A 15,510-nucleotide genomic window follows, 5' to 3' on the forward strand; every position below is an offset into this window, starting at 1 on the left:
ACAGCAGCTATAAGTTAAAATGTGCAAATCATTCACACAGACACCGGGAAAAATTATCACTTGCCTCCACCTTTCAGCAGCAGGCGATAACAATATTAAAAATAAATAACTTACTGTAAAAACACAAACAAACAAGATTATAGCAAATCCAAATTATATGTTTGATAAAACTAAGTATGAATGAACTAATCAATATGTCCTAACAAAACTGCAACAGTAAGGACACCCTGACGACTGAACATTTTTATTTTTTAGCTTGTTTGGTTCAGACTTCAGACATTACAGAGTGAAACTGGAACAAAGCCTGAGTGGCAATAAAAAAAAAACTGGAACCTAAAATTGAAAAAGTAATAAGCTAAAATAGAGCTATTGGGATGGACATCTGCCATCAAGCCCTTCAAGTGGGTGGAAAAAAAAAATGCAGCGGCGTTGCCATGGTAACCAGCTCCAACATCATCGTCTCCCCCCCCCCAAAAAAACAGGAAAAAACCCCAATGATGTGTAGACAAAGCCACCTGGTTCTGATTATTTTCGTTCCTTCCAAACATTTGTGTTTGTAGAACCTGCAGGATGTCTTTTCCGGGTCAGAACCGAACGGCGGGGTGTAATTATTACTTGCTCTCGAGGAGAAGCCATTTCGGTCAGCATCACTGACTCTTGTGGCCCAATCATGTCCTCCTCATCTCACACTTTAAATGGCAGAAGTGTGTGTGTGTGTATCTGTGTGTGTGTGTTTCCTACATTTCTCTAGATGACTAGAAAAAAAAAAGGAGGAACAGAAAGATACTTTTGTTTACAACCCTGGAGAAAGTGTTCATTAATCCTGTTCCCACTGTCTTTTCATTAGGTGTGTGTGTGTGTGTGTGTGTGTAAGGCTGGGCAAACCCCTCGTTTATCCCCTCCAGCGGACGTGTGTGTGTCATGCAGACGTGTGTATGGGTGTCATATCCATTTGAGTGTGACAGATCGGCAGCTTCACTACACTGACAGGGAAACTGAGGCCAGCTTGTTTGTATTATTCATGAGAGCCGGGGACGTCTCCATGCCACACTTCCCACAGATGTGGCAGCAGAAGATGAAACTCGCTGAAGGCACGGTGTTACAGCAGCACCTAGTGCTCGATGTGTTGAAACTGACTGCTTCAGGGAAGTGATTTTACAGATACCGAGCTAAAAGTTGCCCCCTACACACACTCTGAACAGCCTCTGAGTGCTAACACATCTCATGAGACATCACATGAGACCGTGCTTAACGGCATTTCCAAGGTTTAACTGAGACAGCTTTAACTCTGTCGCTTCTAGTCATGAGATTTAAGTTTAAAACTCGGGCATGAACGGCGCAGGGAGACATGCATTCCTACAAGTTTTAGATCATCATCGTTCCTTGGTTTGAGTCTTTGTCTGAACTTTTTGTGTGCCTGTATTGTTATTTAAACTTAGAGAAAACTCCAAACTTTGTTGTTTTTTTCCTCAGTGAACTCAACAATTATTGTCAAAACTGCAGCCAGTAAATTTATTAATAATAAGTCTAATAGTTTAGTGTTAAACTGAACAGATTTCAAATATCTTATCCATTCGTTTCATTGGAGATTTTAAGAAAAAAAAAACAAATGTTGCACATGGATTGGCTGTGGCGGACATCTTGAATCGAGTTGACTCCAAATGTTAATTATCTATCTATCTATCTATCCACTCAGAAATACACAATATTGCCAAAAGTATTCACTCACTCATCCACTGAATTCAGATGTGTAAAATCAAACAGGTAGGGATGCAGACTGCTTCTACAACCATTTGTGAAAGAATGGGTCGCTCTTAGGAGCTCAGTGTATTCCAGCGTGGTACCATGATAAGATGCCACCTGTCCTCAGTCGTGAAATTTCCTCCCTACTAAATATAGTCTGGGTTTTTGCGACGGCCAGGAAAGAGTAAAGTTTGGTGGAGGGAGGATCATGGTGTGGGCTTGTTATTCATCCGTTCTTAGTTCTTAGTGAAATGAGCTCTTCATGCTTCAGCATACCAAGACATTTTGGACAAATTCACACTCTGAACTTTGTGGGAACAGTTTGGGGACGGCCCCTTCCTGTTCCAACAAGACTGCACCCAAATGCACAAAGCAAGGTCCATAAAGCCATGGATGTTTGGTGTGGAAGAACTTCACCGGTCTGCACAGAGTCCTGACCTGAACCCGACAGAACACCTCTGGGATGAAATAGAGGGGAGACTGTGAGCCAGGTCTTCTCATCCAACAGCAGTGTCTGACCTCACACATGAGCTCCTGGAAGAATGGTTAAAACCTGTGGAAAGCCTTCCCAGAAGAGCTGAAGCTGTCATAGCTGCAAAGAGTGGGCCAACATCAGATGAAACCTCATGGATTAAGAGTGGGATGTCACTCAAGTTCATATGTGTGTGGACGGCAATATATATTTACATTTGTCGAGTTCATGAGCGGTATTTTATATTGCGGTTTGTATTTCCGAGCGTCTTTGAACGCAGCATTCCAACTTGTTGCATTACAGAGTTGTGCGCCTCCTCCTCCTCTTCCTCCTCCTCCTCTTCTCCGTGTATTTCAGCCGCCCAGCCCCTCACTGCTGGTCATTCCGCACACGGTGTAAACATGGCTTCGAACCGGGTGATCGTGTACGGCGGCAGAGGCGCCCTGGGCTCCAAATGTGTCCAGTTTTTTCGATCCAAGGGCTGGGTGAGTGGCGGCGGCGGTTAGCCACATGCTAACAGCCCCGAACCGAACATGCTAACCGTGCGGTTCTGTGTTGCAGTGGGTCGCCAGCATCGACATGGCCGCGAACGACGAGGCGAATGAAAACGTGATCGTGAAGTTGACTGAATGTTTCAGCGAGCAGGCGGGACAGGTGAGTCTCAGGTGTGGAGACAGACAGACAGACAGTCTGACAGTTAGCACGTCGCAACCCCACGCTACTTTCTGACATTGAACGCAGCAAACTTTATGTTTCATATAAAAGCTTTATTCTGCTCATTTCCAATGATTGCTTCAGATGCGTTCAGTGTTGTCTAAAAATGTTGCGTTCAAGTCTCATAGAAAAGAAGAGATTTATCATGGACCATTTGTAGTTTTTATCTGCCAGTGCGTGTGTGTGTGTGCTTTTAGGAAGATATTTCATGAATCAGTGAACAGATTTTCATGAAACTCTAAGAAATTAATTATTGGAGGTTTATCTGCAACCAATTAACTTTTGGAGTCTACCCAATTTAAGATGGCCGCCACAGCCAACTGACCTTCGAGCCTAAAACACAGCCACTGTTACAGATATTGAGCTATAATTTAGCATTAACTGGTGTCTGTTAGCAAAATATCTCATTAACCCCTGAATGGATTTAAATGGAATCCATTAGGCGTAAATCTACAACTGACAACTTTTTTTATAGTCGACCTAATTAAAGATGGCTGCCACAGCTAATTGATGTTAGACCTCAGTGAGTTGTGCAGATATTGAGTTAAAACCTGGTGTGGTAGTAGCTGACAGTCATTCACAACACATACTTAAAGTGCTTCTTTTTTTTCTTTTTCCAGGGTTTGACTAAATTATCTGTTTGCATCATTTCTCAACGTCAGATCGTCTTAGATTAAAACTTTGGCACAGAAGTTGGCGAGAAGTATGCGTTCCTTCAAGGAATGCTAGGTTTAATCTTTACATGTATGAAATTATCAGTTTTTGAATCCCAAAGAAGGCTTATTTTATTTAAATTGTGTTTTTTGACAATCGTTCTTGTCTACAGTGTACCTTGTGAAGCATTAGGAGCCTTCAGTGTCATCGCAGCATCTTATTTTCTGCAAGTTTGTCAATAAAGCATTAATTTAAAAACCACACCACTGTATTTAAGCGGCTGCCTGCCGTGGTGGCGTTTTGCAGATCTCCTCCTCTTTGATTGTTGTCCTGAAGCGATAGCTTCAGCTGGTGTGTGAGTCGAAACGTTGCTGACATTTAAATGCCATTCAGCTGGTGAGCGAGCCTCACAGCTTTATGAAATCCTCGGTGGATATTGTCTCTGTCCTTTTATTTTTTTCTGCAGGTGACGACAGATGTGGCCCAGTTGCTGGGGGAACAGAAGGTGGATGCCATCTTGTGTGTGGCAGGCGGCTGGGCCGGAGGAAACTGTAGCTCCAAAGGTCAGAGTTCAAACCTTTTATTTGTTTAAACATTAATCATCAGCCAAACTTTCTTTAGCTCAGAGCTCGTTACAAAGTATGAAGTCCAATATAAAGAGTTTGAGTTTACTTTGGTGGTTCTCCAGATATATTTATAGAAAAAACTCAATTGCGGGTCCACAGTCAATGTAAACAAAACTGATCTTCTTAACAGTGAGTAACTTTAACTTTAAAGTCATGTGAAAATAAATTAAAGTGTTTCCAATACTGGCAACATCCTTAAAAGAACAACATCCAACAATTTTCCAGCTTTAATTATAAAGGAAAGTGCTGCACAGAACAAAGAATATGTATTTCTGTTGTACTTATACATATTTATGCTCAGATTGGTAAAGTATGCAAATAAAATGATGGGACCAATCCAGAAGAACCTTGTCCGTTTCCACCATATTTGTTTACCTACAGAGACTACGGCCAACTTAATGTAGGTCAGTCATGTGACTCAAGCTTCCACGTGGTTTTTGGCAGATTTATCCAATTTTGTTTACATTGAGTGCGGACCCTCATTTCAAAACTGCACATCTGGAAAACCACTGGAATAAAGGCCTTCAAACTGCATCATTTGATCCAGTTCAGAGTGATGTTTTTGCAGCGGGTAGATTTGAAATGTTCAGAAATGATGACGGCCCATCTGTAGTTGTGTAAATTACCAGGTTCTGGGACTGTCAACATAAATATATAACTGTATTTATAAACTCCTTCAGACTTCTACAAGAACACAGATTTGATGTGGAAACAAAGCGTGTGGACGTCCACCATCTCCAGCCACCTCGCTGCTCGCCACCTGAAGTCTGGAGGTCTGTTGACTCTGGCCGGAGCTAAAGCTGCCCTGTCCGGCACCGGAGGTGAGGGGCTGTTTGTGTTCTCTTCCCAGCTTTCATCATATTAGCCTCAGCGTCGGGTTTGCTTGTGCAACACGTCAGAGGCGCAGGCTACGACCAGCCAGATGTTACACTGATCAGTTTAAATGGGAAACCTATCGACAAGATGGTTCCTAGAAGCGAAACAAAGAGGAGGAAATGAGCGGTATTGATGAACCCCGTGGCCTCGGAGGCTCTCTGATAAAAGTGTTTTACTCCTTAATGGAGTTGTTGTGCTCTGTTTTCATTCTGCGATTTATAACACAAAAATTGCTAAAGCTCATTCTCAACACACGCTCTGAACGCTAACAGATCTCAGTTACAAGGTTTGATCAAAATGACTTCAAATCTGTTCCATCTTCTCATTAAAATGCTATCATAAAAGGCAGCGGGTAATATGCATTTCTTCAAGGAATTCTAGACTTTTTTAAATTTATGTTTTGTGTTTTTTCTTCTGCTTTGACATGCCTTTTAATTCGCCTCTGCATAATAATTGTTCAGCTGTACCTATAATGCTTTATTATTAGTGTACAGCACTTGGGTTTTAGATGTGCTCAAAAAAAAAATGATTTAACACAAAACAGTTTTATTATTGCAGTTAAATTAAAAGTGGAGTCCAACCAGCCGCTTCGCGAGTGCGTGATTTACTGAAGGAGCCTTTTTCAGAATTACTAATTGAGATTTTAAAGATCTCAGTCTGAACCGTTTCAGCTCATTTATCTTTAACAGGATTATTTTATTTGCGTGTTTTAATATCTGCCTTTGTTGTTGGACATCAGTCCGGCGGTAATCAGCCCGCGTGGCACCAGGAGGTGATCAGCTGGGATTTCAAGCACTGACCACACAAATCTCAGCGCAGAGCCGAGGCTTTTTATTGGCTGCAGGATCGGGAAGAGGGTGACTCAGCGGTTTTGGCTCGCTCGGACTCAGAGTCCTGAAACGAACCCAGGCCTCTTTTATTTTCCGTCTTCAGTCCAAGTTTGTTTATCCACAGCTGTCACTTTTATGCTGAAAAGTAAATGTTTCAGGCTTTAAATAAACCCAAGACAACCAGTAGTTCTGATCAAACACGTCGAGTTAATAAGCTTCAGTCTAATCCAGGACCATTTGTGCAAAAAGGAGGCAGATTATAGAGCTAATTGTATTGACTTTCACTTTGTCGTAGTTAATCAAAGTTTTATGAATGAACAGGCTGTTAAATCCTGCAGGCCTGTAAGAAAACTGAGCAAAACAACCAGCTTACAGCAGTTATCTCCGTATTAAAATGGTAATTTTAGGTTCGAATAGATGCTAAATCATTTGATGCTGTCAGGAAACAAATTTCACTACAAGGTCAAGAACTAATTTAAAAGGCAATACATCAGGATGAAGTTGAGAAATCACATGAATGACCTCTTTTTGAGCGGATTTGAGATTTAAAATGGAGGTCATGCCCACAGAGAGTCAAAGTGCAGAGGAGATCTCTCTTCTTAGCCGTGTGGGTTTTTTCTAAGATGTGATTATCCTCAAAGATATTCAGCTTTATTCAGGCATCCAGTCTGGTTTGGAACAGAAAAGAGGAGAGGAGTTCGGAGACTTTGCTAATGGGGGGAGGCAAAGGAATCCCCTCAGGAAAATGTAGTTCTAGGTAATGAATTAAAAGCGTAAAGACGAAAACACGCCGGGAACGCAGCGGCGCCGTACGTCACTAAGACATGCAGAACTCAAGCTGAAGAGGCCGTAATAAACACAGAACAACTTCTTCTTTATGACTCGAATGACCAGTTTCCTCAGCAACAAATAACCAGACATCTTTTTTTTGCTGTCGTCTTTGGAGTGACGAGATTTGGGGTCACATGTCTGAAAAAGTTTCATCTGCAAAAAAGAAATTTATCCTCATCCAGTTGTAAACTTTTGCTATGAAGCAACCAATCAAGAGAGGAACTACTAATAAAAAGCATGTTTTGGGGACCTGGGTGTCCAAGCAGGGAGTGAGTGCACGTAAAATATTATTTTTTTAGGAGCGGTGAGGCTTCAGTGTAGAACAGTGTCTGAGGAAACATCGCTGGACGCCAGAAATCGCTCACTTTTAATCTGCAAAAACCATAAAACTCCAACTTTGACTTTTACTGACGTCTGATTGTTTATTTGCAATTAAATGCAGTGTTTTTATTCACTTGGATGTAAACAGGTCACAAAAATGGCATTTCCATTTCTTTCCACCGTTTAATTAGTTTGATTTAATTTACATCCTTTTATTAATTTATTTGATCCGTGTTTTTTTTCTGCTGTGTATCTGTTATGCGCGACAGACATAATTTACTCCAGTTCTAACAAATTGCTTATTTTATTTTAAAGAGTATTATGTGTATTAAATCATGAGTATACTAACTCTGCTGTAATTTTGGGATAAAGCTGAACGGAAAGACAATAAAATGTATCGACTTTTAAATATAAATGTATCAGCAGATCAAATTAACTCCTAACAGCCGTCCCTGTAACCTTTTTTTCTGTTTTGTTTGTGTGGTTTTTCCTCAAGTCTCTTAGTGGAAATGTCTGATTATTTAAAATAAATAAGCTTGTAAATGAGCTCCAACTATAGGCCATGTCGAACCCTGTTCTCTCAGCTCCTGCAGGCTTCAGTTGTTGCTCCGACACACCTGATTCAGTGGTTGAATGACCTCTTCAGCAGGTCCTCAGGTTCTGCAGGAGCCTTTTAATCCCGGGTTTGTTTAAACCGTGTGTGCTGAAGCAGAGCAACATCTAAGACGTGCAGGATGGAGTCCCCCGAAGACCAGGGTTGGACACCACTGGTTTAAATCCTCCTTTTTATTAAAACTTTCTGGTCATTTTTGTGCTCAGTCACTTCTTCGTCCTCACCTTGCTCCTAAACTGCTTTTAGGTTGATTTTAAAGGCTGATTGAATTGAAGTGATCGATGCAGATGGGCTCTGGGGGGGGGGCTCTGAACACACGAGGCCCAGGTCACATGTTTAACCCTTCACTGACCTGCTGGCGATGGAGCACATCGGTGCATGAAAGCAGTCTCATCCTCTGGTACCCGCTGGCTTTTTCCTCTTCCTGATTTTTCTCTTTTGGGGGAAAACAAAAGCTTAAAGTGAAGTGGTCCCACCGCCCCTTGTTCCCATTGGTCGGTGCTTTTGTAAGCCTGTAATAAGGTGGTTAAAGGGGGGGGCAGCAGATGCTCCACATTCCTGTTTAGCTTTTTATTTCCAGCTGCTGAGAATTAAAAATCTTTAAGCCAGATTCATTTACAGCTTCTAACTGCATCCTTCTGTCAGAACTTTTTGGTATGCAAATATATACTGTACAGCTACATGCACTGAGAAGTATTTACCCCAGATATTAAAGTTTTAAGATTTTATTTCCACAAATGTAAAGATTGGTTCTTTCATAAAAATGTTGTTGTCCTCTTGAGAAAGGTGCATTTGATGTGTTGATGTATTTTTTAAGGACTTTAAATATCAGTTTACCTCATTACATATGCATTTTTTAAATTAATGAGTTTGTCATTTAAAAAGAGAAAAATCATATTTTACATCCAGTCTGAAGCCTCTGTTGTTTCATAGGAAAGCTTCAACACAAGTTTCAGCAAAAATCGAATTGTCCAGCTTTAAACACTACATGTTGCCGTTGTCGTTCAGATTAAGCTTCCTTTATTGCCACTTAAACAAAGTTCCATCTGTAATCTCCAGGCATGATGGGATACGGCATGGCCAAAGCTGCCGTCCACCAGCTGTGTCAGAGTCTCGCAGCGAAAAACAGCGGCATGCCACAGGGAGCTGCAGCTGTCGCAATACTGCCGTAAGTAGTCCACTAAAACCTTCTGAACGTGCTTCAAAATATGCTAAATACACACTTTAAACTGTAATATTTTCCTGCTAAATATGACTACAGATAACAGATGGTAAGTGCTGATAGGAATAATTTACCCAACAATTGATCTGTGGGACCATTCCATAGTAAATCTATAGAAACCTACAAGGAGACTGTTACAAGCTGTGTTTTTTAAAACATTTTGGATATATTTGTTCAATTAAGGAGTTATTTCAATGCATACCTGTGTGACAACTTGTTTAAATATTATAAATAAGATCTCCTTTTTGTGTTTGACAGCATATCAAGTGAGAATTGTCTTAATTAAAAGCACAGATGCCAGTTTTTCTCTGATGTGCATGGATTGAGGTTTTTTTTTTTAATAACAAACACATTTTATTTTTCAGGTTGAAAATGGTTGCATCTGTTTTAATCCAAATGTTTTCGCACAGCGTTGCTTTAAATCTGCCAGCGACGCATCCAGCTGGTGTGAGAACTGAAGATCGATGCTGTTGTGCCTCTCATTTCTTGTTTTGTCGAATGTTTAAGTGCTCGGGGGAGATGAGATGCAGGAATAAAAGATGATTAAGGACGCCAATTTCAGCCCGCAGATCTTTGGTGCAGATAATCAGCTTTAAATGAATGACGCACACAGCCGCCTCCTGTGCTCGCTTATTGAATTTTAAACCACTTTTTGCACAGTCACTGTGAGAAGCGTGTTTTCAGGGGTGTATCTGGTTCCTGCTCTCTCTTTGGTTGCGTTTTTCCCACCCCACACAAGCTTTCCCTCACATCTGTTTAGTGTTAGCCATGACTTGCATTTCTTCTTCAGCTCTACTTCTGCTGCCGAAGCACGACATCCTTAAAGATGGAGCTGCAGCATCCGGGAGCGTGCCGCTGCAAAGGCATGGCAAGAGGCTTCAGGGAGTTTTAAACAAAAACTATATCACCCGCCGCCTTTCATGCCAGAGTTTTAAACTAAAACCATGTCATGTGGGGTGACGGAGTTGTTGCTGTTCTGATTCAGCCTTGAAAATAACATTATGCTAGTTATACTCATGCAATTTTTGTGTTCTCTGAGGTCAGTTGGCTGTGGCAGCCATCTTGAATTGGGTTATTTGTAGATGTTAATCTGATGATTACTGTGTGAGAGATTCATTCAAACCTGGCTGCTGGATCAGGAGATACTTTGCTAATTCTACAAACAACTAGGTGATTATTATGGCGGCTGTCCCCACATCGTGCTCAACAGCACCGAGGTTCTTTAACTTTTATTCTTTTACAACACAAGCAGTTTAATTCTCTCTGATGGTGCGCTCTGTTCTGACTGTTTTTAATTAAAGATAAAATGTACGTATATCAGTTCTAATAACCTCCCACACACGGAGAGGCCGTTTCCTCTCTGCTGCTCGGATGCAGCCGCTCACCCCGACTGTTATCTGGCTTCATTTGGCAGCGTTACCTTGGATACGCCGATGAACAGGAAGTTCATGCCTGACGCAGACTTCGGCTCCTGGACGCCGCTGGAGTACATTGCAGAGTGAGTGCTGAAGGGGAATATGATCGTGTTCATTTGTCTCGTTTCTGTTGTCGTCTCACTTTGAACCTGCCATTAAAGCTTCCACTGAGCTTGTTTGTTAGACACCTTCTAGTGAGGGGTGGGTTTATGGGAGAATATGGTGGCTTTAATGAGTAAGTTAGGCATTTAACTGACTAAGCTTTTAATTAAAAACATAAGATCTAAAAGCATTATCAAAGAAATGGACGGAGCAAACTCTCCACTTGACCTACAAATAAATATTGAATTAGAATTTTGTGGCTCTGAGAGCAGAACACGTGTCTTTCATCCTCTGATTTTGTTCTGGTTCTGCTCGACTTCTTCCCTTGTCTTTGATCGCAGCCGGCCCCCCGCTGACTCTCAAACACCACCTTATGTGTCTGATTCTTATTCTGTCTCATCGGTTGTTTGGTGTCGGTCCTGGAGGCTGTTTCAGACCCACTTCGTCGTCATTATCTTCATTAGTTTCTGTTAACGTTGATGCGTTAGATCGCAGAAATATTTTCATCAATCAGTGAATATTAGTTACCTAAAAATATCTTATTAAATGTAAACAGTGGTTTCACACAACCAGAAGGTACTCCATGTTTGATCTCTTGTGACGTTTTTGACAACTGAAGGGTCTATAAAAATAAATGAGAGAATGCTATTAAAATGTAATTTCATCACAACCTAGTAAAGCTATGATGGGACCTAATATAATTTTTTATTTATTACAACGTATATGTGACTCAGTTGTACCTCTGCATAAACAAGATGGTCAATAAATCGACTCTTTTCTGTTCAAAACATGTTAAAGTGTATGAGGATAGATTAAAAAAAAATCTGTTTTTTTCCCTTTTTGAGGAAAATGGATTTTGGGAATAATAAATTCTTTCAAATACACGGTTTGTTTTAACTTACAGAAGTAGTAAACATGTTCTTCGACCACATCAGGCGCAGTTGTGGATACATGTTGTCATTTTCGGGCTGTCTGTATCTGTGCAGTCCAGAGGAGATTAGATGGGATTAGATCCACTCTGATAATCTCCGAGGAAACAGATGATGGTCTGCAGGCTGAAATAGAAACAGTCTGGATCACTGGAAGTTCAGGAGGAAGATGGCGGATATAACCCTGCTTTGAATCTCCTGATGACCTTTTTGTTCAAGTTTTAGCGCAAAGGAAATGTTTTTTTGTTTTGTTTTTGTAAATGACCACACACAGACATGAGCAAAAACATTATCGCCCTTTTGACTTTGGCAGAGAGTGATAAACGTGTATTAAATATTGTTTCAGGTTACCTTTTTTTTGTCTTGTTGTGATTTTTACCAAAAACACATGATGAAAATTTAACGTTTCCCCTTCGTAAACTGCAGTAAACAGTGTTTCCTCTCTTTGTTCTTCCTGCAGAACGTTCTTCAGCTGGGCCACGGGAGAGAACCGTCCGGCTTCAGGGAGCCTGATGCAACTCCTGACCTCTGGAGGAGAAACTCAGGCTGTGGCCGCTCAGTAGAGGACGGAGCAGAGCTGCAGAGAAATAAAGACAAATGGAGTCAGAGAGGAAGGAGTTGGAGGGACAGAAGGTGGAATGAGGTGACAGGATAGCGAAGGTATACAGGGGATGACCAGATGGGTTTGCTGTGGAGAAAGAAGGGGGGGCTTTCTTTGCAAACGCAGCCTCACAGCGCCATCTAGCTGTAGGTTGCCGCCACTGTAACTGACAGTCTGGGGATAATCTTCAGTAATGAAAATAAACTGTTCGTCAATGGGCCGTTGCAACTTAATCAAAGTATTCAATTCTGTTTTAAAGATCAGAAATGTGAGATTAGATGCATGACAGTATTACATCCAATCCAATCTATTAGAGACCCATTCAGGGAGGCGGGTGTGGAAGCATGAGCTAATAATGATGCATGTGGGGGTTATTACTGCAGGTTGGTGGAAAACTGGAAAATTCCTTCCTCGTGTGTCAAACACCACATGTAACGTGGTTTGGTCTTTCTTTTTAACCGCTGGTGATCTCTGAAGGCTCTGCGGCTCTGCAGTGACTCAGAGAACTGCCTCCTCCTGGAGTGGCCTTGTTTTATTGTCGGCACCTTTCAAGTGTCCTTTGTGTCCAATGTACAAAAATGGTGCTCTGAGCCTGTCGGTGAGTTTTTCTAAATGTTGTCTTGTAGCTGTTATAATTCACAATAAACTGGGTCAAAAACAAACAGACTCAAGATGTGCTTAGAAAACCACTTTTTTATGTTATTATACTTGTGTTACTGAGTGCATTTGATGCAGAAAGAAGCACGAGAGCGTCTCAGTAAGAGTGACAAAACCGAAGTACAGATGCACATAAATATTTCATGACTAAGATCATTAAAATTTAAAGAGGAATTTAATAAAAGAACCTTTTCAAGCTTGGATTTATGTACATTTGTACAGACATTCATACATCAAAAGTGCTAAAATAAAATACATGAACTAAACGCTCAATCATGTTTTTGCAAATAGAAACAAAAATTAATAACATACTGCTGTATCACAAATATATATATTTATTTATATTAAAATATTAAAACCAGGTATATTTGGTTTTATAAAGTCCTTGTGAAAAATGAAAAGGATTTAGTCAATTATTATTTAGGGATATGTAAATATGTATCATTACTATTGCTAAACAAATAAATACTCTTTAAGTAATGAGATACTGCCATAAACTGCAGCTGAAAATGAGTTTAGGGTTTATTTTTAGGAATTTACAGTTTATTTTTAACTCGTTTCTCTTCATCATTTCATTTCATTTTGTATGATTTTGATAGTGTCTTAAATATTTATGCAAGTTAACTCCTGGAAACCTCAAGTTTAATTTGAACTACAATTAAAGGTTTAGCATTCCTTAAAGGAATGCATATCGCCCACTGCCTTTCAAGCTAGCGTTATTAGAAATAAAATATTTTGACCAAACATTAAAATTAATAATATGTACAGCAATATTGCTTGATCTGCTGATGCTTGGAGTGTGTTTTGTGAATGACTCAGCTACTCCCACACCAAATTATTGCTCAATATTGATTAAATTCACAGAAATCTAGTCATTTTTGTGGAAGCTAAGGCTGATTAGCTGGGGCAGCCAATTACTTTCTGAGTTTCACTGAAATCCATCCAGTAGTTCATGAGATATTTTGCTAACAGACAAACTGGGTTGATGCCAACAAAGATTCAAAAATGTTGCTCTTTGGGATGAGCTACTTTAACTAAATTTTAGCTCAATATTTGTAAAATTTGGCTGAGTTGTTGCCAATTTTGTTTCTAAGGTCTGCTGTCTCGGGCGGCCATCTTGAATTGGGTTGACTCCAGAGGTTAATTAGTTGTAGAGGTCAATATAATGATTGCTTTGTGATGGTTTCATTAAAATGTCTTCAATGATTCATGAGATATGAGGCTAACGGTTCAGACGGTCGAACACACAGGACTTTTATCTTCACGTTTCTTGTACCAAAATGCCCACTAGGTGGTGCTGTTTACCAGCCGCCAGCCTGCGCTCTCCAGTGGAAGTCATGTTAATCAAATGGATGAGTTAACACCCGGAGCTGAATATGCACAGCCGTGCACACTCTGTAAAAATAACTTACAGAAGAACCCTTTAGCGCTCGCTCTGCCGTGCACAGCTGATTGCTGAGCATCCAGGCCTTTCACCTTGGCAAATGCAAATCTCTACAGCAGCAACATCTGGGAAGACATCAATTTAGAACTTGGATTATGACGAACAGATTATTCTACAGCCTCGTTCCTCTTTGCACAAAATATTGTTGTTTAAGCATCCGATATATTCACCCCTCAGCGAGGGCCACATAAATAGAGTGCCGAGCAGCTGCTGGGCCTTAGTCTTAAACTCCACTATTTCTCCTGGCTGGCCGCAGTTCCAGGGGACTATATGGCTGTTGACGAGCACACTGCAATAAATCACCATGCTGAGGATTAATAGGAAAGTGCAAAGCGCCTCAGCTCACTGTAGCTGATATGTATTTATTCTATGTGGCGTAGCAATTCATCTCACTGTGTGTGTGTGTGTGTGAGGACCTGAGGCGATTTCAACACGTCTGTGCATACATTACCTCCCATGATGCCAGCATTATAGAGTGATTGCCCATGGGGACCGAGTCAATGTTTATCACAGAAAGTGTTTTAGCTGATCAAAGATTACAGCTGAGACGGAGCATGTTGTTTCTGTTTCAGCAGGGGCAGATAAGTTGTCACCCCGGCGCCACCGATGCTATTGTTTCGTGCGACGTAAACCTACGTGAGGCAAATTATCTGTGTCACAGGTGCCGTGTGGTGCTGAGAATTCATCTGAGGTAGTTGCGTTTCACGCTGCAGAAGAACTTTTTTGTTTACTTTACTTTAGTTTTCAGGTCTCTTGGTATGTAAACAAAAAAAATGACCGAAGTCTGTTTTGATTTTACAAACAGCCAGCAAAGTCCAATAATTGGTCAACTGGACCATTAGGTGTAATGGAATAGTGCCGACTTGTTATACATCAGTATATGATAACTGTTCTGGAAACTCATGTATTGAATTCTGCAAAACTTGTGCAAATTGGGACATTTTTTATGTTGAAAGGTGTATGTTAATGACTCAACAACATTTCCTCTTTGGCACTTTTTGAGCCCCAAACTTTAGGCGCTGATGCTTAAAATCAATTGAAGGAGATGGTTTTACTACAGTAACCCAGAGGGGACAAACAAAACCGCTCCTGTTTGTAGCTGCAGTAGGTAGATGATGTTCATTTTGTTGCAGTTGGATCTTTACACCACTAGATGTCATTAGATCCATCCATCCATCTGTACATCCATCTGTCCATCCATCCATACATCCGTCCATCCATCTGTACATCCATCATCCATCCATCCATCTGTACATTCATCCATCCATACATCCATCCATCCATCTGTACATCCATCATCCATCCATCCATCTGTACATCCATCCATCCATCTGTACATCCATCTGTACATCCATCTGTCCATCCATCCATCTGTACATCCATCCATCCATCCATACATCCGTCCATCCATCTGTACATCCATCATCCATCCATCCATCTGTACATTCATCCATCCATAC

At 40.8% G+C, this 15,510-nt stretch overlaps 1 protein-coding gene across 1 annotated transcript; it reads left to right on the forward strand.

Annotated features, from left to right (window-relative positions):
* The first annotated feature begins 2,520 nt into the window (after positions 1-2,520).
* qdpra (quinoid dihydropteridine reductase a) lies at positions 2,521-12,615 on the forward strand. Its single transcript, XM_017417381.3, has 7 exons — positions 2,521-2,700; positions 2,777-2,869; positions 4,050-4,146; positions 4,890-5,030; positions 8,740-8,848; positions 10,317-10,400; positions 11,809-12,615. Exons 1-7 carry the CDS (start codon positions 2,617-2,619, stop codon positions 11,909-11,911), a joined length of 711 nt encoding a protein of 236 aa, XP_017272870.1. The 5' UTR covers positions 2,521-2,616; the 3' UTR covers positions 11,912-12,615.
* Positions 12,616-15,510: the final 2,895 nt, after the last annotated feature.

The sequence above is a fragment of the Kryptolebias marmoratus genome, linkage group LG9, assembly GCF_001649575.2.
Source record: "Kryptolebias marmoratus isolate JLee-2015 linkage group LG9, ASM164957v2, whole genome shotgun sequence".
Taxonomy (NCBI): domain Eukaryota; kingdom Metazoa; phylum Chordata; class Actinopteri; order Cyprinodontiformes; family Rivulidae; genus Kryptolebias; species Kryptolebias marmoratus.

Bases quoted from the DNA above. Each gene is read 5' to 3' on its own strand.
- qdpra (XM_017417381.3), top strand. From the start codon at position 2,617: ATGGCTTCGAACCGGGTGATCGTGTACGGCGGCAGAGGCGCCCTGGGC. The intron at 4,147-4,889 runs GTCAGAGTTCAA...AAACTCCTTCAG, and splicing joins AGGAAACTGTAGCTCCAAAG to ACTTCTACAAGAACACAGAT. The intron at 5,031-8,739 runs GTGAGGGGCTGT...TGTAATCTCCAG, and splicing joins TGCCCTGTCCGGCACCGGAG to GCATGATGGGATACGGCATG.